We start from the raw sequence: 24110 nt of genomic DNA, 5'->3' as shown, positions 1-24110 counted from the left end.
CTTTAGTGGACCTTGTGGAGACATTTTATGTGATCTTATGACTCATTAGATGTATGGCGGAAAAACAATGTCGGATTTATTTCCTTATTAGTAGTAAAATTGCCGACATCAGGACAACGCCCGCCCGCCCAGTCCCATGTTTCCCCTTTATATGTCACGCAATCTACGGAGTAGAGACTCCAGATAAACTAAATTAATAAGTTGATTAGTCTTCTAGCCTCGCAAGGAAGCTAAAATTATTCTTCTCTTTGCAAGGATTTACAAATACTGAAGTTTCTTCCGAGAGTTGGCGTGTATTTTAACTTCCTTGCTGAAAAGGGACAAGTCATTATTATCCAACCTGAATAGCACTGACTATCTTGATGCGATGACAAAAGACAAGGGATGACAAAAGACTTGGATAATAGGTTCAAGGAAAATAGCCAAAAAGGCTGTAGCTAGGAACACGAGTTTAGGAGAGGATACGATATTGGGCACTGCACGTCAGCCAGGGGAATGTGTCAAACGTGCCGATCACGTCCAGATCGAATGGGGCGGTTGAACTTTTGTACTGGGATCAAAAATTGGACAGCTTTCAAACACACCGCTGACGGTACGAATACGGTACGGTCCGTCCGAAGTGTCTACGGTTTAATACTTTTATCACGTTAGTTCCCAGAAGGCAACACGCGTAAACTTTCTTCTGCTCTCCTTTTGTTAATTCTTGCAACCTTTTGCCTTTGCTGCCCTTAGCCCCCTCTCCGCTGCAGCTTCCTAAGGGCCTTTCATTGGCCCTTAGCTATGGCCTTGTTGATAGGTCGAAACGAAGAAGGCGAGCGTATATCAGAAATTGCGAATCGCCTGCCTCCGATACCTGTCCATGGCTTTACAAAGACGATCCAAGCAATCACATATGTTATAACTATCTTAGCTACGATAATCGTTGCACTGCGCGTCTATGTGCGGGTGCGACTTTCAGGATCACAACGAGCATGGGGCTGGGATGATATTTTCGCTGTAGCTGGCTGGGTATGATATATTCCCATTGATCCCCTTATTACCACCAACTTAACAATGAAACAGGTTCCTCTTATCCCCTCTGTCGTCTTTCTCATTCTAGCAACCTACTATGGTTTAGGTGCCCATGACGATCATGTGCCTGATGGAATGCTCATCTATTACCAGGTCAGGGTTAAGAGCTACATGTTTTTGTTTGAGATGATTTACTTTGCCTCATCCATTTTAACGAAGCTTGCCATGGCCATTATGATCCTGAGGCTAAGCTCTACTCGTACCTACGTGTACATCATTTGGGGGAACATAGCCCTGCTATCTGTCAATGCTCTTGTGTGTTTAATCATCATGTTCGCAAGCTGCTCGCCTCTTCCGGCCTTGTGGAACGAGAAACTGTATGTTGGATACATTACTGCAATTGAGTTTTACTTGGCTAACAGTTCAATGAAGTGGCTATTGTCGCCTCAAGAACGGCTGGATCATTATTAGTTACGTCGGCTCCGTTGTTTTGGCCATGGTGGACTGGACCTGCGCAATTACACCGTTCTTCATGCTGCGACGTCTCCAAATGCCAACGCGAAGGAAGGTTTCAGTCCAGATCATTCTCAGCTTGGGTATCATTGGTAGTGCCGCTGGTCTAGTACGCCTGGGGTATTATCATGCTTATGATACTGACAAGTATCCACACGAATCTCTTTGTGAGCGCTGCCCACTATTTCCCACTGATAAAGCAAAACCCATACTGGGATTTCTAACAACATTTATCGATGTAGATAATTGGGGTTCAACGATTCTGTGGTCGCTCCTGGAGGCAGGTTTGGGTATCATCAGTTGCTCATTGCCTCCACTCCGTCGCCTTTTCAAGAAGTTCTACCAAGGTTCATCTGGACAGTCTGACATGAAGTCTGGACCAGGAACAACTGATGTAAGAACCCCCTCCCAGCGGGATGGTCTGAAGCGTCACTAACTTTTCGTTGTTTATAGGGTGGAACACAACTGACCAGTCTAGGTGGGAAGCAAAGCGAAATACTGACAAGCATCCGCCGGAAAGAAGGGGATAAGTGGAATAGATTAGATGATGAACAGTCGACTTCCAGCCAACAGCATATCATTAAGATAACGGATGTATCCGTCGAGACAAGCAGTACAGATGGCAATAGATTTCAGGACTATCGAAAAGATAATGAATACTCCTGGGAAGATCATGCATAACATTTACTAAAAAGCTTTTTTTGGTATCGAAATCTATAGATTTGGGAAAAGTTTACAACACGGTCGGCGCAATATAGACATCTATTATTTAATTAAATATTTATTTATTTCTGCATATCATCACCCACGTCATCATAAGTCTTGAATGATATGTACCGTCACCATAAGCCTATGGAAGCCTGCAGACATTGGATCTCATGTCGCAAAAAGAGTCCATTAATTGTTCTGAAGCCGCTATAAACCGAAATCGATAGTGGTCTGGTCCCACAACAAGTTGTTCACGGCCAAATAAGACTTAGCCCTGCACACACGGCGAACGAAGCAAACTTCGGCGAACGAACTACCTTTAACCGAAGACGCTATCACAGCACTAAACACTAAAGTTACCCGGCCACCGTTCGTCTGATGTAACTAGACCTTTCATATCTTCAATGTCTTTTGAGTAGCGCCAAATATGAGATATTGCTATCATGAGGCTAAATTTACACCTTGAGTAGTCTATACCTGTCATATCCACGGCCAACTGTAGTTCATTTGTAAGATCTGTCGCTAAACCAGGTCCACGCAGTTCGCCATGTGTGCGCGGCAAGATTGCCATGATTGTTCACATGTATCACCAGTCTCGAATAGTGGTTGTTACTATGAGTGTTTCCAAGTGGTTATTTAATCTGAGTCCCCGCTTGAAGACCAATTAATTCAACTCTCTTCAGTGTAAAAACATTACAATTAATTACGCATAAATAAACTCGCCATTGCGCGTGCACTTGAGTCTATCACCTCTATATTCGTTTCAAGGCTACCACTTCAACAGCCATGTCTCTATATCGCATCGGTGTAGATATTGGCGGCACCAATACTGATGCGGCAATCATTGATATCAAGGCACTGAACAGCCCCAATCGGGGAGTCCTCGCTACTCACAAAGCACCAACAACGCCAGATATCACCACGGGCATTGAAGAAGCTATCAGAACAGTACTGAGTAGCTCTGCTATTGACCAGAGACGAGTTCTCAGCGTTACTATTGGCACTACCCACTTTATCAACGCTCTTGTGGAAGCCGATGCTCGAAGGCTGGATCGTGTTGTTGTGGTGCGCCTCTGCGGGCCCTTTACGCGCCAGATCCCACCCTTTTCTGGCTTTCCCGTTGGTCTTCGCAATATCCTAGATGGTGGTGTATTTTATCTCGATGGTGGGCTAGAGATGGATGGTAGGCAGATTGCTGAGCTCAACGAGCAGCAGATCCGCCAGGCCGCGATGGACATTACAGCTGCCGGAGTCAAGGTTGTCGCTCTTGTCGGCGTCTTCTCTCCATTAGACCACGATGGGATTCAAGAGGAACGGTGCAAAAAGATCATGCTGGAAACTGCACCTGATCTCAAAGTCGTCTGTTCTCATGATATTGGTCCTATCGGCTTTTTGGAGCGTGAAAATGCGACTATTCTAAACGCCTCCATCTTGAGAACCGGCCACCGCGTCAAGAAAAGTTTTAAACGAGCTATGAAACGTCTTAATCTTGGCTGTCCACTATATCTATCTCAGAACGACGGCACGCTTATTGATATCGAATCAGCGGCTGATTTCCCGATCAAGACTTTTGCCAGTGGCCCGACGAATAGCATGACAGGTGCAGCCTTCTTAGCTGGCATTGGCCAGGGTCATGGAGCTACAAATAGCATGCATGGGGCGGCTAATGGCATGTCTACCGAAGAGACATCTCTTAATGGTACTACCATCAATGGCGACAGCTCACCTTGTGAGCAGGCTCAAGTTCTGGTAGTCGATATTGGCGGTACAACAACAGACGTTTGTGCCTTGCTACCATCTGGATTCCCTCGTCAGGCTCCGGGCTTTGTCGAGATTGCAGGCGTTCGCACGGCATTTTCCATGCCGGAAGTTGTTTCCATCGGACTGGGCGGTGGTAGCATAGTTACTGTAGACGGTGAATCCGTCTCCGTTGGCCCTGCATCTGTCGGCCATTTTATCCAAAAACGAGCAAAGGTGTTTGGTGGCTCGACATTGACTGCCACTGACGTTGTTGTTGCAGCCGGTAAAGTTGCTCTTGGCGATCCCAGTCTTGTTCATGACGTACCTCAGTCAGCTATCAATCTTGCTTCCCGAGATATTAAAAAGAAACTGGAACGGGTGATTGATCAGATGAAAGTTTCCGCAGCTCCAGTTACTGTTCTCTTGGTTGGAGGCGGAGCTTTACTGGTCACTGATGAATTGGCTGGTGTTGAGAAATGCATTCAACCCATTCACCAAGGGGCTGCCAATGCTATCGGGGCAGCGATTGGTAAGGTCTCTGGTGAGGTGGATACAGTCGAAATCCTTGAAGGCAAGGATGAGAAGGCAGTTATCGACGCTGCCTGCAAGAAGGCCATTGAACAGGCTGTACAAAAAGGCGCAGCGAAGGAGGATGTAAAGATTGTCGAAGTCAACAAAATGCCACTTCAATACATGTCAAAGGTTACGATTCGTATCCAAGTACGGGCTGTAGGTAGACTCGCCATTCCAGATGATTTGGCGCCTCCGCAAGGCCTGAACGGATCATTCGATGACGACACAGAAGATGAACAAGAGACGGATAAGGTCGCTGTACCGAACGCGCTTGAGCCTACCACACGACCAAGCCTCAATGTCGATATTGCAACATATCTTCCGAATGTTAAAAACGGCGTATGGTATGTTTCAGAAGTGGACTTGGAGTTTATGACCACAGGCTGTGGCGTCCTGGGCACCGGTGGTGGAGGACCAGCATATTACGAGTATCTTAAGGGATTGAACACGTTGCGCACAGTTGGGGAAGGCAACATGAGGATCATTCCACCCAAAGCTCTCAAGGAAGATGATATGGTTGCCATGGCGGCTTGGTATGGAAGCCCCAATGTCATCAATGAACGCATTTCAGGTGGCAACGAGATTCTCGATGCTATCGACGCCATTAACAAAACAAGAAACATCAAAAACTTTCATGCCTTGTTGGCTGAAGAAATGTAAGTTACGAATCTAACCCAAATGTCGGCAATATGAAGAGAGCTGACACACTCCAGTGGTGGTGGAAACGGTATGAGCGTCTTTCCTGTGAGCGGCCATTATAATGTCCCCGTTGTTGATGCAGACGGGATGGGTAGGGCTTATCCTACAAAATATCACGGTAAGGGCAGCCGATACGAAGTAAATGCTTGTCAGAAAAGTGCTTGCTAACTATTTGTAGTGACTTTTAGTGTCTATGGCCACTCTCTAACCCCATGTGCCATTACTGATGCAAAAGGCAATGCGTCGGTCATCATGGTAAGTATGAGCTAGCTAAATGGCTGCTTACAATTCCACGCTCTATGACTGACTTGAGATGCACAGAAAGCGAGCTCACCTGCCCGCTTGGAGAAGATGCTGAGAACCACGGCTGTGGAACTAGGACTCGCCTGCGCATCGGCTTCGAACCCGATGCCAGGTTCCATCATCAAGTCAACGGCAGTGCAAAATACCCATTCACAAGCATGGTATCTTGGACGGGCAGTTCACTCTGCTCGTCGCAATAAAACGAGCTATCTCGACGCAATAGTACGTTCAGTATCCCTCTCGCATAAAAGCTTCTATTGACGATTGCAGTTTGCCGTTTGTTCTGGGAAACTACTCTTCACGGGTAAGGTTATTGATGTCCATCGATACATTGGTGGCGGCTACACAATGGGTGCTGCCATTCTTGCACCCTTGAGCGACGATGAGCGTGAGACTACTTCCATCGACAACCAAACACCAACAGACAAACACATGATTATACCCTTCCAAAATGAGTACCTGTACGCAGCACTCTGCGATGCCGCCGGCACCAAAGAGTCCCAGGAAGTTGTTTGTACAGTTCCGCATCTCATATCAATTCTTGGCCAAGATGGAGAAGCGATTGGGTCACAAGACATGCGTTACGGCCTCCGCGTCAACGTCATTGGATTGTCTGCTCATCCAGTGTGGATGACGGAGAGAGCTCTGCAGGTGGGTGGTCCGGCGGGCTTTGGTCTGGATCTGCCGGTTGTCGGGGACTTTGATGAGTTTACAGAGGCACGGAGTGTGATAGAGGAGTTTGGCAACTGAGTGTTTGAGACGTTAAATCGGATAAAGGTTGGACGGATGACAAAGGGAAATGAGATTTGCATAAATGTTGATTTGAAGCGGCAGAGACTTCATTGACCGACTTATAAAAGAGTAATGCCTCCATTCGCTGTCCCCTTGCGTATAACTTGCGCCGCTTGAGAAAAGAATGAATCAATGCGATCCTTGGCCGCTCGAAGTAACGCTGTCACCTCTTCGTTACTGACATCCCATAGGCCGTTCATAGCTTGGTGAAATGTCTCGAGTAAGCTGTATGCGTGCTCTATATCACCACGTTCGGAAGCGACTAAGAAGAGAAATACGAGAAAGTTTCCACACAGGACAAATTGTGATCTTGCATCTATGTATAATAGTATGTCAGTCGCCGTCCTACTATGTGATTAGCAATGGTGAAAATTAAGATGTAACCTACAGCGACCCCAGAATCCAACCATGTTACTCTTGTCCAGGTGCGATATAAATTGTACAAATCCGTCGAATGCAAGAAGCGCCTCAGGAAACCACTTTCGGAGGTTGGAGCTTGCTTTCAGCTTGGCCTCTCTCGTCGAAGGGTGCATCAAAGCGCGGTAAAGGAGAACCTGGGTAGTGTAGAATGACAAATGTAGGGGACCTGATTGTCAGGGAAATGTTGTCATGATAAATAGGGAATAAAAGACTTACAGTTATATGAAGGTATGCTTTTTTCATCCTGTCCTTTATTATTCAAGTCGAGGCATGAAGGAATTAAACTTGCCCACTCCTTGAGCCTAGCCTCTACAGCGAGGATCTCTGTGTTGGCTTGCGTCATGTTATTATTATCTATGACCTGTGAATTGGCGTTTACTTGGCTGCAAATGTATTATTAGGAGCTGAACGAACAAAAGAAAAGTCAACTACAAAGACTTACTAGCTGCAATCCAGCACGGTTCGCAACGATCGCGCAACGTCAACCATTTCCAAGAATCTCGCTCCCGTGGAGACTTGGAACCGCCTATCCTCTCGCTCAACTAGGTACTGCACATCATCTGGAACATCTTCATCCCAACGCATATCCTCCATTGTTAGTGGGGTCGTGGTATATGATTTACTCGCTATATGGGACGGGTTCCCATGGCACATTGCTGACCAGCAATCAGCATAAACTGTGGCCCACCACAGCTTCCGCCGCAGGTGCCTCTCAGTCGCATTGATGTTCCAATCTCCCGGCTCGACGTGCAAACCTATCATTTGCGCACACGCCGTTGCCTGAGCGGATGAAGTCCATGTCGTAGGTGCTTCGAGTGTGTCCATCGCTGGTGGCGTTACATGTTGAAGGAGAAGGCATGCCTGTAGAATGAAGAGGTTAGGATTTTCCATCTCTCTCCTGAGAACTTGATGTGCGTAATCGGTAAGTTCATGCTGTACAAAAGGCATGGATGTGTCTTTTAGTGTGTAGTCACGATCCCAAAATACAGATGCCAACGCGTAGATAGCCCCTCGCAAGCATGCAGGAATACTCTTCTTGTCAGCGTGATATCTGCTGAGGAAGCGGACTTTGGACACTATAGGAAAAGCGGGATGGACATGGCGGAAGAACAGTCGAACAAGATTATCGCCAAATGGCCACACTTTGCTCTCAATGGCGTCCGACACTTGCTGCTTGTCTCTTTTGACGTGGTCTGGGTGTTCAATTCGTAAGAGAAGGAAGTGGGTTGGACTCTGTTCCGTTGTGGATGATGATGTGCTGTATGACTGAACCTGTGCAATATTCGCAGATAAACTGAAATTGTCTCGGAGGATCCCGTATTTAAACGAGTCGAGGAGGAAGCCGTCTTGCTCACTCGGCCGCCCCAAAAAGTATGCGCAACGTCCTGGAATGTCTTCGAGCGTATAAGTAGTATTATGTAGTATAGCCTGATCTCTGAGTAGTATGGTCCGCACAGTTTCTGTATCTGCCGTTGACGAGTTCACCGGGCTGTGCACGAAGTTTTGATGCACCAAAATGGCCGGATCGCTACATTGCTGTAGCAAAGAGTCTGCTTGATCGTACAGAGCTGGGCTTAAATAATAAGGGACTGCTTCTTGTTGACTCGGGCTTGGCAGCACACGGTTGGTGATCGGTGGTGCTGTTACATTGAAAGAGCTACCACGATTGGAAGTAGGTGGCTGCAATTGCTGCTGTTGGACAGTCTCCGGCTCATCCTCTTGTACCCCGTCTTGAAGAATGGCAGGCCGTTGTATGTCTTGGGTGTCATTTACTGCCGTGGAGGTGGACTGACATGTGATGCCTCTCCGTCTGCACGATTGACCTAACAATTACGGTTACACTGGTTAACAAGTAACAGGACAATTTACAGGAGCACTAGAACTTGACACTGAGTCGAAGATGGAGTATGCCAGAATGACAGGAGAGGAAACTTACAAGGCGGATCGGTTGCAATGACGCACGCTGTCTTGCGTTTCCGGCAAGCGTCACACGGACGGTTCTTCCGGCTCCTTGGCCGTCGAGGGTTGCCAAAGGTACTTTTGATTACAAACTTGCGAGGAGGGCGTCGACGCCGGCGAGATGGTTGCCGCGGCATGCTCTCGATGGCGACTTCATCGGTTGGTGCAGAGAAGCTGCTTGAGGCATTCATGGTCATTGCTCAGCCGACGATGTTCATCTATGGGCCCACAAAGTCTAGGGAAAGGTTACGATTGTGACAATGGCCGATGCGTTACATCAATCCATGGATTCAAAGATATGGCGAGGCGGGGAAGTTATCACTTTGGTTGGCCGGCATGGCGTATTAATTATTACCCATCATAGCCACGGTGTTGGTAGCTCGTGCTAATGATCGACTAGTGGTGTTACTAGTAACGGCGAACTTATACAACAAAGCCTTCCTTCGCCGAACAGACTTGTCTCTATACCACATTTGCGCGAGAGGCACGCCGCTTTTCACTATTCCCACATTTCCATGGAGCTAATTACTCCCAGATAAGGTGAGTCCACGCTGAGATTGTCTGCTGTCCTAAACTAACTCGCTTTTCGATGCCTATCTACTCTTATGGCCAATAGCATTAGCCATTTGTCCCCGGAAACTTGTCACCCCGCAAAATGGAATCCAACGTATCTGCGTTAGGGGTCACGATCGAGGAAGTGCGCCAGTGATTACCCCGGACATTCAAATGTTCACCCAATCGTCCCTTCGTTCCACAGCCCAGATCATTGCCACTGCCATCATAATAGCGTGGCGGCAGTGCGTCTATCTTGTTCACGAAGTACAGCAGGTCATTCTCCTACCTTATCACTTGTTATCATCATCCGCGTCCAGCCTGAGGGACAGAAGAGGCGCCACACCAACGCCAGAGGACATCGTCCGTCTATAAAAGGTGGCTTTTATCCTTCATCCCCTTGGCTTCCAAGTATCAATGGCATTTTTGGATCCAGCATATATCTACTGGGAAACAACACACGCACAGTCTCGGCTTCCTCGCTGTCAAAAGTGAGCCTCTGTCCATCTACCATGAGCACTCGTTGGGCGGCAGTCAAGCATAAGCTTGAATGGTCAGTAACTATTGTCATGCTACACAATAACATGATTCAATATTAACTCGGGGTACTAGTCCTAAAGATGAAGATGCCAATTATGAAAATACGACTTGGTGTAACCGCGACTTGATCCCAATCCCTCCGGATCGCCGAACCTTTCATATATGGTCTTATCTCGGTAATATACGTCTTTTCACTCTTGACTGGTGGAAATGCTGATCAGTACAACAGGCTACTGGACTGTCTCTGGATCCAATCTCTCTGCGTGGTCTTTGGGCAGTACTCTGCTCGCGTTTGGACTTAGCGCCGCAGAAGCAATTGGGGTACTTGTACGACCACCTCACTTTGAACGTGCAATACCCCTATTATTAACCGAGTATTAGATATTAGGAGGATTTCTCACTGGCTGTCTTGCGGTTGTAGCCGGGTGGCCTGGGGCAAAACACAACATCGGCTTCACTGTTTCCAGTAGATTCTCCTGGGGCATGAGGGGATCGTACTGTACGTATGAGTTCCTTGAGTAAGCTCTTGCCTTTGCGCTACTAATGTAGTGGGAAAACAGTTCCCGTGATTATTCGTTGCTTTACAGGCTGTATCTGGTTCGGCATTCAGGCATTCTGGGGAGCTCAGGCAACTAGGGTTACCCTTGGAGCTATCATTCCTGGTGAGATTGTGGCGATGCCAAATCATGTTTTCATTGAGTCAACTATAATCCTCTAACTTTTTTTGATAGGCCTCGCCCATATGCGAAACACCTTCAGCGAAAGTTCTCACCTTGCGACGAACGATTTTATTGGGCTCGTCATCTGGATGTGTGCCTTCATCCCCGCTATCCTCATCAAGCCGGAGAAACTACAGATCCCGTTTGTTGTTTGTTTCTTCCTTTTCTGTGGCTCTTGTTTTGGTATATTAATATGGTGAGAATATTCGAGGCTACCTCTTCGGCTAGTACATTGGGTCAACTAACATTTATTCAGGAGCGTCTCAACTGCCAATGGAGTTGGTGAGCTCTTTCACCAGAAAAAAGAGGCCTCAAACATGGGCTGGGCTTTCATGTTCGGTATCACGTCGGTGCTGGGCGCTTGGGGCTCTGGGACCCTCGGCCAATCTGATTGGACTCGATATGCAGAGACTAAACATTCACCAACTCTGTCTCAGCTGATTGCAACTCCACTAACAATTACAGTAACCGCCGTCATTGGTATCATTGCCACAAGTGCATCAAATCGCGTATTGGGTGGAGAAATTCTATGGAATCCCATCTATTTACTGGCAGCAGTGCAGGAACATTACCACTCTAGTCCAGGGGTACGAGCGGCGGTCTTCTTTGCAGGCATTGGGATTGTGGCTTCACAGCTTTCAGTAAGCAAATACAGTTTTCGTTCTGTTTCCAAGTGGCGAGCCTATACCATTGCTTACGCTAATTGTCAGATTTCCATTGTATTAAATTCCATGTCCACTGGTATGGATCTGGCCGGATTGTGGCCAAAGTACATCAACATCCGACGCGGCTCGTACATCATGATGGTTGTGGGCATAGCCACACAGTAAGTTTACAAACAGCTTCATCGTCAGTGACGGTTGAGCTTTGGCTGATTGCTTCTTTAGGCCATGGCAGCTTCTCGCAACGGCGAGCAAGTTCCTTACAGTTCTTAGTGGCTTCGGCGTATTCATGGGCCCGTTGACGTACGAAATCCGGCACCTCAAACTGCATACGGCTGCTAATGTTATGCAGTGGCATCCTGTTGGCTGATTATCACATCCATTGGCGACGCAAACTACAGCTGAACGATCTCTACGTTGGAAGCAAGCATTCAGCATATTGGTATCAGCACGGGTTCAATTGGCGACCCTTTATTGTTTTTACCCTGTGCATGTGGCCAGGGCTACGTTTGTCTCCCCGAGTTTCACCCACTTAGCATACAGCTGACCCAGAATACCGTAGCTGGCCTTGTGGCGACCGCTAATGGATATACGGACGAGAAATACCAGAATTGGATACATATTTACAACATTTCCTTTCTTCTGGGCCTCACAACCTCGTTTATATTATTCACAGTTGTAAACTATATCTGCCCTGTTGGGGTCCCGGCCAAAGAAACCCTTTTTCTGTCTGGAGAGGCACTTGATGAGGAGCTACCTCACATGGCCGGTAAAAAAGACCAGATGAAAGTTGACGGTGCCGATAAATCCGAAGACGATTAATAACGGATGGACCAATCGAAAAGGATAATTTGTTTACTCCGTAGTCCTTTCAATATATTCATTTCGCCCTTGGTTGCTTTGCTTTTTCACCAACGCTAGAGTGCCAAGTGCCCCATTGCAGACTTCAATCCTGCGCCAGCGCACGCCCTAATATGCAGCTGTTTCCGTGGGGACGCGGCCAAGGATAGCGAATCGCCATCGCCCCGCAAGGAGCAAAGAGGGATGGAAATGCCCCGCGGTTTGAAGGGGGACTGCCCCGCAAACTGTGCGGGAAGCATGGTGTGGCTGTTGCTGAAGAGAGTGGTGAGGATGTCACTTCTTGCACGGACTAGAATGGCGGGTTATGGCTATAATATGCAATGGAGGAATCTAGCCAGACATCATCAACCAGGCCCTGAAAAGCCACAGCCACTACTTGGTAGACAGAACGACAGCCCGTAGGTTATTCTAGAGATCAATCGCGACTCACAATGAGCAGCGTACGTATGTCCCGCCCTCTAACAGACACCCGCATGATCTAACGGCTGCTTTATAGAACCCATCTCTCACCAACTTCAACGCTGGCGCTTCCGTGCCGGATACGGAAGCAATTGGGCCCAGCGGACAGAGTATTGCAGAGTGGAGACGGAAGCTTGGTATTGATCCAGCTCAGCAGATTCGTGCAGTCAGGCTGGTACACATGAGATACCAGCATCCCGACCTTAAGAGCATCAGCACGTTTCTTAATGACTTTGGCATGCGTGCTGTAAAGGAGACTGAAGACCGCGTGTGGTTCCAGGGATATGGGGTTGACCAGTATGTCTACTACGCACAAAAGGGTCCCAAGAAGTTCCTCGGTGGGACATTTGAGGTAGAGACGTATGACGATTTGGTCAAGGCCTCTAAGCTAAACGGTGCTGGCCCCATTCAGTCACTGGACGATGCACCCGGTGGTGGCTCCTTGGTTACCGCCTTGGATCCGGAGGGGCTCCCAATCAATTTCATCCATGGCCAGGAGCCCGCGAAAGTAGGCAAGATGCCTGAGAGACTCATTGTCAACTTTGAGGCCGAAAAGCCGCGCATGCGAAAGTTCCAGCGCTTTGATGAAGGGCCGGCTGCGGTGCACAAGGTTGGAACACACCCTTGCATACTCTCTTATAGCGAGGTGCCCACTGACGATGACAATGAAACAGCTTGGCCACTATGGCCTCGTCGTACGAAACTTCGCCGAGCAGCTGGACTGGTATACTCGTAACTTTAATTTCGTACCCTCAGATCTGCTTTTTGTACCAGATGAGAACAACAGCACCAAGGACGTCGCTGTCTTCGCCCATATTGATAGAGGCAACGACTATGTCGACCACCACACCATCTTCCTGAGTCAAGGGCCGACATCACATGTTCATCACTGTTCATTCGAGATTCACGATTTCGACACCCAGCAGCTAGGCCATCAATGGCTGGCTGGGAAAGGGTATAAGAGTGTTTGGGGCGTCGGCCGCCATATTCTGGGAAGCCAGATCTTTGACTACTGGTGGGATACAACAGGCAACATGATTGAGCATTATGCGGACGGAGATTTAGTCAATCAATATACGCCTATTGGACATTTGCCTGCAGGCAACGAGAGCTTGGCGGTATGGGGTTCCGAGGTGCCCAAGGCATTTTTAGATTAGTGACGGCGGTAGGGAGGAGGACAGGGATCCAGTGTATGGGCGCTATGTAGGTAGACTTCTAGCTTGCACGATTTCAATCCCCTCGAAGTTCTAAAGTCAACACAGGCCTTACTTGAGCTAAATCCATAAGGTATTTTCAAGGCATTTTATCCCGTATCTTTATTACAATTGGTTCAAAACGCCAGCGACGCACGAGACTTAGTAAACTCCCATGAAGGAAATACTTGAGAAGTATAAGCGACGACTATGTTACCCTCCATACTTGTCAATGAATGTTTAGATTACATGTAGTTACCTTTGACCTACGAAACAAAGTCTCAAATTGAAATTGATTCAGTTTCATCTGTACACTTTCAGGTTCATTTAGAGTCATCTGGAGATTTGAACTGCCGTGTTACTTTTCTCGTAATTCGTAGAAATGTATCCTGCTGCTAATCCACCACCTTACCCTGCACCTGTGGTGTTTTCGTGTTTTAGCGCATCCAAAGCTTTCATGCTAGAACTCTCTCTGAGCAGAGCGCTGTGATTGGCTATCAGTCTAATTTCTGAACAGTTTCGGAAAACAAAGCTTTGGGCTTAAGCTGGACTTGGATTTAGATTGGATTCGCATGAGCTGACTCGAGGGTTTCTATTTTTTCTGAACAGGCTTGATGCTCGGGAGATACAAGGCAGAAGAAAAAAAGCTATTGGCTATAGATTTAAATATGCTATAAGTTTATGGGCTTATGATACATCTGATTATGGTATCCTTAGAAATACAGCAGCTACTACCAGGCACGAAAAGTACCCTCCCACACTATAGAGCTCCAGTCGCGACAAGCTTGCGAAGCATCTCAGCAGCATGGACCAGGTCAGATCTTGTATCGCAGGCGGCAAAAACAAATCTGTCAGGCCGCAGAATGATAAATGTTTTGTTCCCTACTTCTTTAGACATGCGACGCGGATCATAACCCATGGGCTTGGGTCTTCCTGCGCACAGGACTGGATCGCCAGCGAACTCTGCGGCAGTGGCGAGCCGGTAGATGTGCCGTCCCTTCAAGTCACAAGGGGCAACTTGAGTACTGTCAAGAAATATTGTGGCCTCATCATCCTTTAGGGCCCCGTCGGATATATCTTGCAGGCCGTGAAGGGCTGTCTCCGCGCTGTCGACATTGCTCTGAGACCGTAATATCACAACCACTTGAAAGAGGCCCTGCTTTCGACGACTGAATATGACGTCGTCAGTGAAGAGGACCTTTTCGACTCGTGGAGTATTTGTCACGGGAACGACGTAGACCTGGGGAAAATTCTTGCCGCCACCAAGTCTAGGTAAAAAGGCCATCCCCATCCCCCCTTGCCACTGATACTTGACCATCCCGTCTCTGCGATTTCCCAGCTGCAGCCAGTGTTTCCAACTTGGAACAAGCTGGATTAGCCAGAGGTACCAATCGCGTAGGAATACTTTAACGCGACTAGATTCCGTGACATAATTCCCGTTCTCAACGGTGGATCGGAGTGACTTGTCCAGCTGTTGTTTTCGTTCTGAATACCAGCCTTTGAGTAGTGTCTGGTAGTCCAACGTATCCTGGCTTCTAGAAGAGTCATTGGTTGCGATGCGCAGACGCCATACGAGTGAGATGGCATCGCGAAATGCCGACGCGATTCCCTGGCCTCCAAACGGAGGGAAAACATGAGCAGCGTCTCCGCAGAGAACGACTCGGCCAAGCGACCATTTATTGCAGCTTCTTGCCGAGAACCTAAATGGTCGACAACGAAGAACCTCTATACAATCTAGCGGGTATTGGATTTGCTTCGTTGTGAGCCCGTAGCGACTCCCTGGATGAGTTATGTAGGGGTAAACGACCCTTGCAATCTGGTCTGGCTTTGCCATGTCTCCAGGGTCCTCGCCCGGCCGAGCCACAAACTCGAAACGCCAAAGTCTGTCGCTATCGAGACCGAAACGACCACAAACAGCAGGTCGGACATGATTGCACATAAATCGGAAGTCAGTAGGAAAGAATTTGTCGTAGACTTCCTGGGGCGTATACCCTTTCTCCCAAAGGGGGAAATCGGGATGTGTCTCAGGCGAGGGAAGGGAGATCTTCCAGTTGAGGGCAACCCAATCCTCTTCGTACGGCATTCTCATGGCTTGGTCCAAAGTGATGCCTCGAGGCTCCAAATACTGTTTGCGCGTGAAGCCTGTCTTGCCATCTGCACCGACGAGAAATTTGCCGCGGACGGTACGATCTTGATTAGATGTGTCGGTGTAGCGCGCATATACCCAATCTTCGTCCTCCCAGATGGCTGTGACACGTGCTCCTAGATGCATTTCGCCTACACCCAGCGTCGTTATTTGGGATCTCAGGTGCTTCTCTACGAATGGCTGTTTATGACACATGAAGCCTGGATGGCCAGTACCACCCTCGGTCTATGCTTTGCTGTTAGCCAACTTGCATCTACTGGACATATTGATCGAGAAATACTACCCCATTCCACGTACCGTGCTGTAATCCATCATCATGAAAGGTTTTCTGGTGAGATCATGATGATCCTTGTCGATAAATCTGAAGTTGCCCATGCCTAGAAATCTGGTGAGCAAGGCGCTTAGTAGCTGATGGTGACAACAATGTGTATGCTAACACTGGCCTATCTCTGTGAATATCTTCTCGTATATTCCACATGCTTGGAGGTAGCGGATACCATCTTCGTCGAGTGCGATACCGCGTGGGTCTGCATTCACTTCGCTGTCTTTTTCGAGAACAACATGGTGTATAGAGTACTGACTTAAGAGCACTGACACCATAGCGCCAGTTGGCCCACAGCCACATACAATAACATCAGTCGTCTCGAAAGGACTCTTTTCTGCCATGATTAATCATTTAGTGAATGCGAAGATCAGTTTACTTTGCCGACAGCGTCCTGAAATACCCAAGGCTGTTCAACATTTCATTATCCTTCCTCTTGGCCCCACGGTTCGTTATGCGGGGACTTTGCGGGGCAGGTGGGAGACTTTGAGGCGTGGGGAAGATATGCTGTAAGATCTAAATAAGACGACTGGAACTTAAGCCCCTCGCCGGCCAAACAAATAGCAGCCAGCAAGACAACAGTAGTGAGCTGTCCATTCCATTCACCCAACGCCAAAATGCCAAACTGGACTCACTTGATTCGTTTCAGGGCTGTCGAAGATGGCCAAGTTCATCTAGGGCAGGTAGTTGATACTTCGCGAGATGTTGGACTCGATTGCCTGAGCGGCGTCGAAGTCAAAGCTTTCTTAATCAATGGAGATATATTCAACGGTACAGTGACCAATCATGTACTGACTGTAGATCATGTAAGCTATGACTATTTTCGAAGATTGGGAAAAGGCTGACAATTGCTTTTACAGCTACTGTCGCCAGTTAGCCGAGAGCAGTGTAACTACATTAGGTGCCTCGGACTCAACTACAGAGATCACGCCGCGGTAAGTGCAGAAGATTATCCATATGGCTCCCATTACTCGCATTTTACTTATCTATTGTCCATGTTTTAGGAAGGAGGATTCCCAATTCCAAGCGAGCTCGAAGTTTTCACAAAGCCTCGAGCGGCACTCACAGGCCCATATCCGGCAGCCATTCCTATTCCAAAATGCGCCCAAGATGGAACAAGCGATTACGAAGCCGAACTTTGTATAGTAATTGGCAAAACTGGTCGAGATATTCCCGAGGATAAGGCTCTAGAGTACATCCTTGGATATACTGCATCAAACGATGTTTCGGCGAGAACCCTGCAGCTTGCGGCTAAACAATGGTCATTCTCAAAGGGCCTTGACAATAGTTGCCCGATAGGTATATTTTTGGGGCGAGAGTTGGCGTATTGAAGCCCACTAACAAGTTTGCAGGGCCGGTGCTTGTTTCTCCCTCGGTCATTGATGATCCACAGTCTCTCGGCATCAAGGCCATTTACAACGGCCAGACGGTTCAGGACGGTAACACGAAGGACATGATCTTTTCGATCAAGAAGCAAATCTCTTGCCTTTCTCGAGGAACGACGTTAGAGGCAGGATCGATTGTCCTGACTGGCACGCCGGCTGGTATTGGATATTTCCGAAACCCTCGTGTGAGCTTGGAGAATGGAAGCAGGATTGATATTCATATTGAGAAGATTGGAACACTGGTGAATAAAGTAAAATATGATATTATATAGATGGGACAGATATATTCAAGAAAGACGTACATTTTGTAGTTGCGAAATTACCTCCTTTGACCGATCTAATATAAGAGAATAACTACCATTGGATGTGTCCCATTGAAGCGCTCCATCGAAGCATATGTTAGAGACACTTGTTCTTTACCTAACTGAACAGTACAATTCTCAGTGCCACTGTATATCAAAATACAAAAGAACCTTGGAAGGTATGATAGAGATTAGATGAGGCCTTGACAATCGCTGGCTAAGACATCATTTCGCAGTATTCCATTGCGCGACGGAACAGCGAATTTGTCATAGAAAGACCTGATCGCCACCGTATCGGATACTTCAAAAGGACACCACCGTGAAGTACAACTGCTCTTGCTTTGCCTCTCCGTGAATTTGTAAGTAAGTTCCGTGGCGTGGCCTCGATCATTCTACAGAATCGTGGGGCATAGGTTGGGGCCCCGCAGCTAAACTTCTACTGCAATCTGCTTAATATTTCCCCACGATCCCCCACATCTAGTTTGCGGGTTGTAGAGAGATCCGGGCACAACATTAAGAGAACATCAAAGTCACTATAATGGTGAGAAGACCCGAAATTTCAGAATGGAAGGAAAAATCTCAGATACGACATTTTCATTAACGACAATGGAGAGAGTTGAACAGGTTTCCAACCACTCCCCTATGGCGTCCCAAATTGAGAGGGAGGCTGAGGCCGACCTTGTGCCAGGCACAGAGGTCATGACTGCTATAGATGGGGCAAGATCCGACAATCAAGACTCAATCGTTCTCATTCCACAGCCAACAAATGATCCACACGATCCACTTGTCAGTTTCATCCAGCCTTTGCCTTTGTCTTTTTCTAGTCTTCTTTTACCCTATTCTCTTACACCCTCCGTTTGGGTCTCGGGCGGAGAGACCATCCACACTTTCCTGCTATTTCGGCCTTTTTGAGAAAAGAGCCTTTGATGGATCTATTCAGAGCTAACTGGTATCTAAGAACTGGAGTACCTTGTGGAAAACTTTGGTTATTGTCAATCAAGGCATCTTCGTTATCACCAGCGTCATTCCAACTTTGTCCATAGCGCCATTGACACCGATCTTCATGCAGCAATGGCAAAAGTCATTGACTGATGTCGCTTTGTTGGTAAGTAGGTTTCATCTCCCATTTTCCCAGTTTTACTATCTCGTTGTATTGTTACCTTGTGATGGGAGGGCATATCCTCAGCCAATATTGATTGATGGCTTATCTCTTTCTGCACCCAAGACAGTGGTGGAATAGCGATGCTAATTCTCTCTAGACTGGAGTGACTGTTATTCTTCTAGGCTACTGCAACTTCATCATCATCCCTAGCTGCGAGATTTTTGGACGACGGATAACCCTCCTTGTCTGCGCGATACTCAATATTGGTGCTTGCATCTGGCAAGCGACGGCAACGTCGTATGGCTCGTTCCTAGGTGCCCGGATTCTCGCAGGGACCGGAGCTTCTGCAAACGAGAGTATCATGAACGTCGTTGTTACCGACATTTATTTCCTCCACGAGCGCGGTAAATATGTTGGATCCTACTTGTGAGTTTCAACTTCACCCAAGTTGCAGTTCCCTACTCACCTATGGCCCAAGCTGGTGTTATTTCATGGGTCTCTTCCTTGGTCCTATCATCTCAGGAGCTGTCGCAGAGCATGTTTCGTTCAGAATCTTCTTCTGGGCATGTACCGGTGCTCAGGGGCTTAACATCATTGCACTGTTGTTTTTCTTTCCAGAGACACGTCGATCACGAGAGCAGAGTCCTATTCCAGGCGTCACCGTATCGGAGGAAGCGAACGTAGATAACGCCAAAATAGAAACGAGCTCAGGACATGCCGAATTTGTTTCCTCACCACAGATTCAGAACTTCCAACCGGAGATTCAGGGGAGCGGAAGGCCTAGTCGGTCCCAGTTTGGCATCTTTCAGCCCATTGACCGGTCTGCCTGGCGATCCGTGGTCCGGCACTTCTTCACCCCAGCATATATCCTCTTCTTTCCCATCATCTTCTGGGCATCGATGGCGACTGGATCAGCGGCGAATGCCCTCTTAGCAGTCAACATATTACAGTCCCCAGGCCTCTCTGCGCCGCCTTACAATTTCACACCGGCGCAGGTCGGATACGCTAATTTTGCGCTCGTGGTTGGAGGTGTATTCGGACTCGCCGTCGCCGGACCATGGTCGGATTATGTTTCGCAGAGGGCAACGATCAAGAACAAGGGTATTCGGGAACCGGAGATGCGACTCATATCCTTAAGTCCGTTCATTGTGGTCGTTATTATTGGACTAGTTGTGAGGAGACCCGTCTGAGAAACCTGTGAGAAAACAAGCTAATCATATCATGCGCAAAGGTATTCAGCGTTGGATTGCAAGAAAAATGGCCGTGGCCCGCCGTCATCATCATCGGCTTTGGTTTTGTAGGCATCCAAGTCGTCGCGATCCCTACCATCGCCATCACATACGCCATTGACTGCTATAGGCCAATATCAGGAGAGATTATGGCTATTGCAACGGTTTGCAAGAACACATTTGGAGTAAGCCGATTTCCTTTCCGCAAACCATCCTACAGCCTATTGATACAATGTGCTTACAAAACTTATCGCAGTTTGGGATGACATATTTTGTGAATGATTGGGCTACCACAGATGGCTTTGTACCGCCAGTCATGCTTCTTATGGCGATGACTGCTGGCTTCACACTGGTGGGAATGGTCGCATTGATCTTCTACGGCAAGAGCTGCAGGCGCATCACGCGAAATTCGAGAGTGCATTCATTTTAGTCTGCCTAGGTACTTGGGTTTGTCAGGTTCAAGGGACAAGCATTGGCAGTAGAAGGCCATCACAATTGAGTGTTTATGTTTATGTTGTATATCCCTATGGACTGGCGCCTTAATACGCGAGGTTTAGAGAATTCCTGGAAGGCTGTGACTGCTAAAGTGGGCTAAATCCAGTGTAGACTATGGGTCTGTTGAGTACCTCAAGTAGGTAGAGATTCCCTGCTGGTCTGGAGCAGCGCAGCACATAAACAATATGTAAACCGATACTGTGGTGTGAACTCCGTTGAACGCATATAGTAGGAGGAAGTACAGTAGATGGACGAATGGATTCCTACAGATACCCACGTGAACACTATATGCATACAACCATGCAAAGGTTATGAAAAGAGACGTGACAGATGGAGCCGTCACTACTCCGTATAGTCTAGAGAATATACCCGGCTCCGCAGTTCCTGGAGTTCCGGGCTTTTGGCTAGGGCTTTCATTAGTGCAAGCCCGAAGTTTTGGTTCTTGATCTATAAATCCCCATGCAATCTCATGGAATGCGGGGATACCTTTCCCACACGCACTCTCTCCGTCCTAGCCTTCCACACAACAGGCGATTCCCCACAAACCCCAGATTCCCACGATGCCGGCAGACAGCGGAACGGCTGGTGTTGAAGACCAGACTGCAAGGCACCATGAGGCCGAACTCCAGCGCAAGCTACGGAGTCGGCAGTGCAGGGGATGGAAATGCACGCATTGTGACCAGGCCTTCAAGAAAAGAGAGCACATGGTCCGACATATCCGATCTCACACGAAGGAGAGGCCGTTTGCCTGTGATGTTTGTTCTAAAAGCTATGGGCGCCGGTACGCTCTTCATTCACCTCTGCTTTTTGAATGGCCTCTCACAACTGATATTTATAGTGACTCTCTGATCCGACACGCGCGAACACATGACCGCGTGGGAAGTGGCAGCACTTTGATGACACGGCCGCTGATGCCCTCGCCTACAGGTTTGTCCAAAAGAGATTGGCGCCACTGTTCCTCTCAAGTAGCTGTGCTCTGATAAGAGTCGCAGGTGAAGATACCGCAGACAGTCAACCGTCACTCATTGGACGGTCCGATATTCACGACAACGTGCTATCCGCGAATGATGCCCCAGATGAATCAGCATGCTTTACTGATTCAATCGGCTTGGCCACGGATAATAATATTCACCCGCATAATCATTGGGCCGCGTCTGGGACGGATATTGAGCCCACAGCTTATCTTTCTTCTCCCCTGAACTCTTCTACACGCGCGGACACCAGTTCCCTTAGTGTTGATCAGACCTCTAATGCTTGGGGAAGTTGGACTGATTTAGAGTTGTTCGATTTCGGTGGCAATACTTATGACCCGTCTTGGCTAGTGGGGAGAAGCTTCGATATTAATGTTCTGACTTCCTCCATCTCGGCAGCCGCTTCCCCATGGGTATACGGCGATTTTTCTGCCAATCTCACCCAAAGTCAGCTAAATGAACGCTCCGATGGAGAACACAACATAGAAGAGTCAATTGTCGATAACAACGTCCGAACCCAAGTCCGAACCCGATGGCATACGCGGCCACTCATCGAATCGGCGCATCCGTACGCGCTCAAGAGACCGGAAAACCCGGATCGGGTAGATGAAGCATATCGTGCTGGTCTTTCAAGTCGGCTTCGGCCAAGTCCTCATGATGATGTTCTGCCATCTGCTGACTTTCTGGTATGCACCGAGGCTATCCGAATAGCATATCTAGACTTGGCCATGATTAATCAAGCTGACGATGTTATAGAATATATGCATCAAGCTGTACTTTGCCAAATTCCAGCCCATATTCCCCATCGTTCACGCCCCTTCGTTTCGACCTTCTTCAGAGAGCGCACTTCTCCTCCTATCTATTTGCTCTCTGGGTGCACTATTCGTGGGATCAGCCGGCGCTGCTGCTCGTGGCAGAGGAATCTTTATGAAATTGAACAAGGCAATTCTGGCATCGGTGTGTCTCCACCATTTTTCTTTCTCGCTCGCTCTAACTCTACCAGTGGGAAGTCTATATCTACCGAGGCGGGCGCGAAGCACTGGCTGTAGCACAAGCCGTTGTTCTCGGCCAGACATTTGGAATGCTCTCCGGCAACCCAAACGATCTCTTGTTGACTGAAAGTTTCCATGGCACCGTCATTGCATGGGCCCGGCAAGCTGGGATGTTCAAAATTAAGGACTCTCTACTAGAAGCCAACCATTTCGATCCTGATGATTTAGAAACAGCATGGGGATCATGGTCTCAAACCGAGGAAACCGTTCGTGTGCTGGCGGCATTGCACATTCACGACTCTGAATTTGCCTCTATTTTTCACCACGAACCGCTGTTACGACACGAGCCAGGACGACTACCGCGCTGCTGCGCAGATGAGCTGTTCACCGCCTCCACAGCTGCTCAGTGGCAAACAACGATCAAGTCATTACACTCTTCCCCATCTTCAGGCGAGTCGCAGCATCAAACTTCGTCTGTGGGTATGGCTGCAACACCAAATTCCTACTCATTCATGAACGCGTATGTCCTACTATCCGGTCACAACGCGGCCATCCAGGAAGCACGATGTGCAACTCTAACTCAGGCAATGATTGGAGACTTTCATTACCGTCTAACAACTTGGTACGATGCGTACTTTCCAAGCATCCGCTATCCGAGTCGTGATCCCCACTTCCTCATTGTGCTCTGGCATGAGACATTCATGTCACTGTACGTTTGCTTCGACTTGTTAGAACGTGTGATAGGGCGCGAAGGGTCGTCGATGAGGGACGGAGACCTCGCACGCATCCGTGATTGGACGGCAAGGGTAGAAGGGCAGCGTTGTGTCATTCACGCCATGCTCATCTACAAGCGCTTACAGACACTACCCATCATTGCGGAGCCTGCTATCCATGTGCCAAAGGCGCTGTTTTATGCAGGTCTAGTCGTCTACTGCTATGCCAAGTTTCGACCAAACGACGTTCCCCATAGCGATGTAGATATTCCGGAGCTTCGATCAAGCGACCTTGGACGCCTGTCGGCACAAACTTCGACAGAGCGCCCTACAGCTAGTCTCCGCCAATTCGATCCGAGCACATTGTACAACATTACTGACCTTCTTCGCCGCCAAGGGCACTGGGAACTATCCCGCAGATTTTCCTCAATCTTGGAAGCCCTGATCGACGACCTTGCAGATTCTACAGTCGGCAATTTCTGAGCTGAAGCGTCTTGGCCGCACGACAGCTCACCGCCTCTCCACCATTCAGGAGGGGTATTCTCCCATCAGTACAATCAATGTAATCGAACCTTACTCTGATCTGGATATTCTGAAACTACCAAACCGTTGTTGCAAGCGTGACTTTTCGTGGGATACTTGAGGGGTGGCTTTGTACGCTATGATCGGAGTTTCAAGCTCAGAATTTTACCACAGGCACATAGGCCTAGGCTGTTAAGATAATCTCATGATTCACGCATCAGGGTGGT

General features: G+C 48.2%; 8 protein-coding genes across 8 annotated transcripts; 6 read left to right on the top strand and 2 right to left on the bottom strand.

The window, feature by feature from the left end:
* Positions 1-129: 129 nt before the first annotated feature.
* V8C40DRAFT_236830 (uncharacterized protein) lies at positions 130-2320 on the top strand. Its single transcript, XM_083214126.1, has 5 exons — positions 130-1008; positions 1063-1388; positions 1444-1691; positions 1767-1918; positions 1978-2320. The coding sequence occupies exons 1-5, from the start codon at positions 781-783 to the stop codon at positions 2203-2205; spliced, it is 1182 nt and encodes a 393-aa protein (XP_083075968.1). The 5' UTR covers positions 130-780; the 3' UTR covers positions 2206-2320.
* A 499-nt stretch (positions 2321-2819) lies between these two features.
* Positions 2820-6787, top strand: V8C40DRAFT_236829 (hydantoinase/oxoprolinase family protein). The gene is made up of 6 exons (XM_083214125.1): positions 2820-5201; positions 5259-5362; positions 5423-5499; positions 5566-5769; positions 5818-6667; positions 6730-6787. The coding sequence occupies exons 1-5, from the start codon at positions 3019-3021 to the stop codon at positions 6295-6297; spliced, it is 3048 nt and encodes a 1015-aa protein (XP_083075967.1). The 5' UTR covers positions 2820-3018; the 3' UTR covers positions 6298-6667; positions 6730-6787.
* V8C40DRAFT_236825 (transcription factor domain-containing protein) lies at positions 6106-9025 on the bottom strand. The gene is made up of 5 exons (XM_083214124.1): positions 8696-9025; positions 7202-8582; positions 6976-7142; positions 6728-6925; positions 6106-6655 (listed from the first exon to the last, which is right to left on the bottom strand). Exons 1-5 carry the CDS (start codon positions 8913-8915, stop codon positions 6399-6401), a joined length of 2223 nt encoding a protein of 740 aa, XP_083075966.1. The 5' UTR covers positions 8916-9025; the 3' UTR covers positions 6106-6398.
* Positions 9026-9303: 278 nt separating this feature from the next.
* On the top strand, positions 9304-12089 carry V8C40DRAFT_236820 (nucleobase cation symporter-1 family protein). The gene is made up of 11 exons (XM_083214123.1): positions 9304-9823; positions 9883-9986; positions 10040-10137; positions 10192-10309; positions 10371-10472; positions 10542-10725; positions 10786-11170; positions 11240-11355; positions 11417-11494; positions 11544-11698; positions 11754-12089. Exons 1-11 carry the CDS (start codon positions 9783-9785, stop codon positions 12011-12013), a joined length of 1641 nt encoding a protein of 546 aa, XP_083075965.1. The 5' UTR covers positions 9304-9782; the 3' UTR covers positions 12014-12089.
* A 298-nt stretch (positions 12090-12387) lies between these two features.
* Positions 12388-13785, top strand: V8C40DRAFT_156687 (Glyoxalase/Bleomycin resistance protein/Dihydroxybiphenyl dioxygenase). Its single transcript, XM_083211390.1, has 3 exons — positions 12388-12492; positions 12549-13121; positions 13186-13785. Exons 1-3 carry the CDS (start codon positions 12484-12486, stop codon positions 13666-13668), a joined length of 1065 nt encoding a protein of 354 aa, XP_083075964.1. The 5' UTR covers positions 12388-12483; the 3' UTR covers positions 13669-13785.
* Positions 13786-14464: 679 nt separating this feature from the next.
* V8C40DRAFT_285093 (uncharacterized protein) lies at positions 14465-16516 on the bottom strand (the record flags this gene model as incomplete). The annotated part of the gene is made up of 3 exons (XM_083222289.1): positions 14465-16075; positions 16148-16227; positions 16327-16516. The coding sequence occupies 3 exons, from the start codon at positions 16514-16516 to the stop codon at positions 14465-14467; spliced, it is 1881 nt and encodes a 626-aa protein (XP_083075963.1).
* Positions 16517-16789: 273 nt separating this feature from the next.
* On the top strand, positions 16790-20620 carry V8C40DRAFT_262911 (uncharacterized protein; the record flags this gene model as incomplete). Its single annotated transcript, XM_083219405.1, has 9 exons — positions 16790-16978; positions 17033-17107; positions 17177-17471; positions 17525-17799; positions 18818-18964; positions 19119-19387; positions 19440-20133; positions 20193-20375; positions 20447-20620. The coding sequence occupies 9 exons, from the start codon at positions 16790-16792 to the stop codon at positions 20618-20620; spliced, it is 2301 nt and encodes a 766-aa protein (XP_083075962.1).
* A 533-nt stretch (positions 20621-21153) lies between these two features.
* V8C40DRAFT_156620 (C2H2-type zinc finger protein) lies at positions 21154-24091 on the top strand. Its single transcript, XM_083211389.1, has 5 exons — positions 21154-21466; positions 21524-21612; positions 21678-22342; positions 22413-22613; positions 22660-24091. Exons 1-5 carry the CDS (start codon positions 21246-21248, stop codon positions 23842-23844), a joined length of 2361 nt encoding a protein of 786 aa, XP_083075961.1. The 5' UTR covers positions 21154-21245; the 3' UTR covers positions 23845-24091.
* Positions 24092-24110: the final 19 nt, after the last annotated feature.

The sequence above is a fragment of the Trichoderma camerunense genome (genome assembly GCF_050948025.1).
Source record: "Trichoderma camerunense strain CBS 138272 chromosome Unknown V8C40scaffold_4, whole genome shotgun sequence".
Classification (NCBI taxonomy): domain Eukaryota; kingdom Fungi; phylum Ascomycota; class Sordariomycetes; order Hypocreales; family Hypocreaceae; genus Trichoderma; species Trichoderma camerunense.
Note: the sequence above shows the minus strand (reverse complement) of the source record. Positions and strands in the feature narration are given on the sequence as shown.

Coding starts and splice junctions, on each gene's coding strand:
- V8C40DRAFT_236830 (XM_083214126.1), top strand. CDS start 781: ATGGCCTTGTTGATAGGTCGAAACGAAGAAGGCGAGCGTATATCAGAA. Junction 1,389..1,443: donor GCCTTGTGGAACGAGAAACT/GTATGTTGGATA, acceptor AGTTCAATGAAG/TGGCTATTGTCGCCTCAAGA. Junction 1,692..1,766: donor GTATCCACACGAATCTCTTT/GTGAGCGCTGCC, acceptor TTATCGATGTAG/ATAATTGGGGTTCAACGATT.
- V8C40DRAFT_236829 (XM_083214125.1), top strand. CDS start 3,019: ATGTCTCTATATCGCATCGGTGTAGATATTGGCGGCACCAATACTGAT. Junction 5,202..5,258: donor GCCTTGTTGGCTGAAGAAAT/GTAAGTTACGAA, acceptor GACACACTCCAG/TGGTGGTGGAAACGGTATGA. Junction 5,363..5,422: donor TTATCCTACAAAATATCACG/GTAAGGGCAGCC, acceptor AACTATTTGTAG/TGACTTTTAGTGTCTATGGC.
- V8C40DRAFT_236825 (XM_083214124.1), bottom strand. CDS start 8,915: ATGACCATGAATGCCTCAAGCAGCTTCTCTGCACCAACCGATGAAGTC. Junction 6,926..6,975: donor AAGCATACCTTCATATAACT/GTAAGTCTTTTA, acceptor CCTGACAATCAG/GTCCCCTACATTTGTCATTC. Junction 6,656..6,727: donor GGTTGGATTCTGGGGTCGCT/GTAGGTTACATC, acceptor TATTATACATAG/ATGCAAGATCACAATTTGTC.
- V8C40DRAFT_236820 (XM_083214123.1), top strand. CDS start 9,783: ATGAGCACTCGTTGGGCGGCAGTCAAGCATAAGCTTGAATG. Junction 10,726..10,785: donor TGTTTTGGTATATTAATATG/GTGAGAATATTC, acceptor ACATTTATTCAG/GAGCGTCTCAACTGCCAATG. Junction 11,171..11,239: donor TTGTGGCTTCACAGCTTTCA/GTAAGCAAATAC, acceptor GCTAATTGTCAG/ATTTCCATTGTATTAAATTC.
- V8C40DRAFT_156687 (XM_083211390.1), top strand. Junction 13,122..13,185: donor GGCCGGCTGCGGTGCACAAG/GTTGGAACACAC, acceptor ACAATGAAACAG/CTTGGCCACTATGGCCTCGT.
- V8C40DRAFT_156620 (XM_083211389.1), top strand. CDS start 21,246: ATGCCGGCAGACAGCGGAACGGCTGGTGTTGAAGACCAGACTGCAAGG. Junction 21,467..21,523: donor TCTAAAAGCTATGGGCGCCG/GTACGCTCTTCA, acceptor TGATATTTATAG/TGACTCTCTGATCCGACACG. Junction 22,614..22,659: donor ACAAGGCAATTCTGGCATCG/GTGTGTCTCCAC, acceptor TAACTCTACCAG/TGGGAAGTCTATATCTACCG.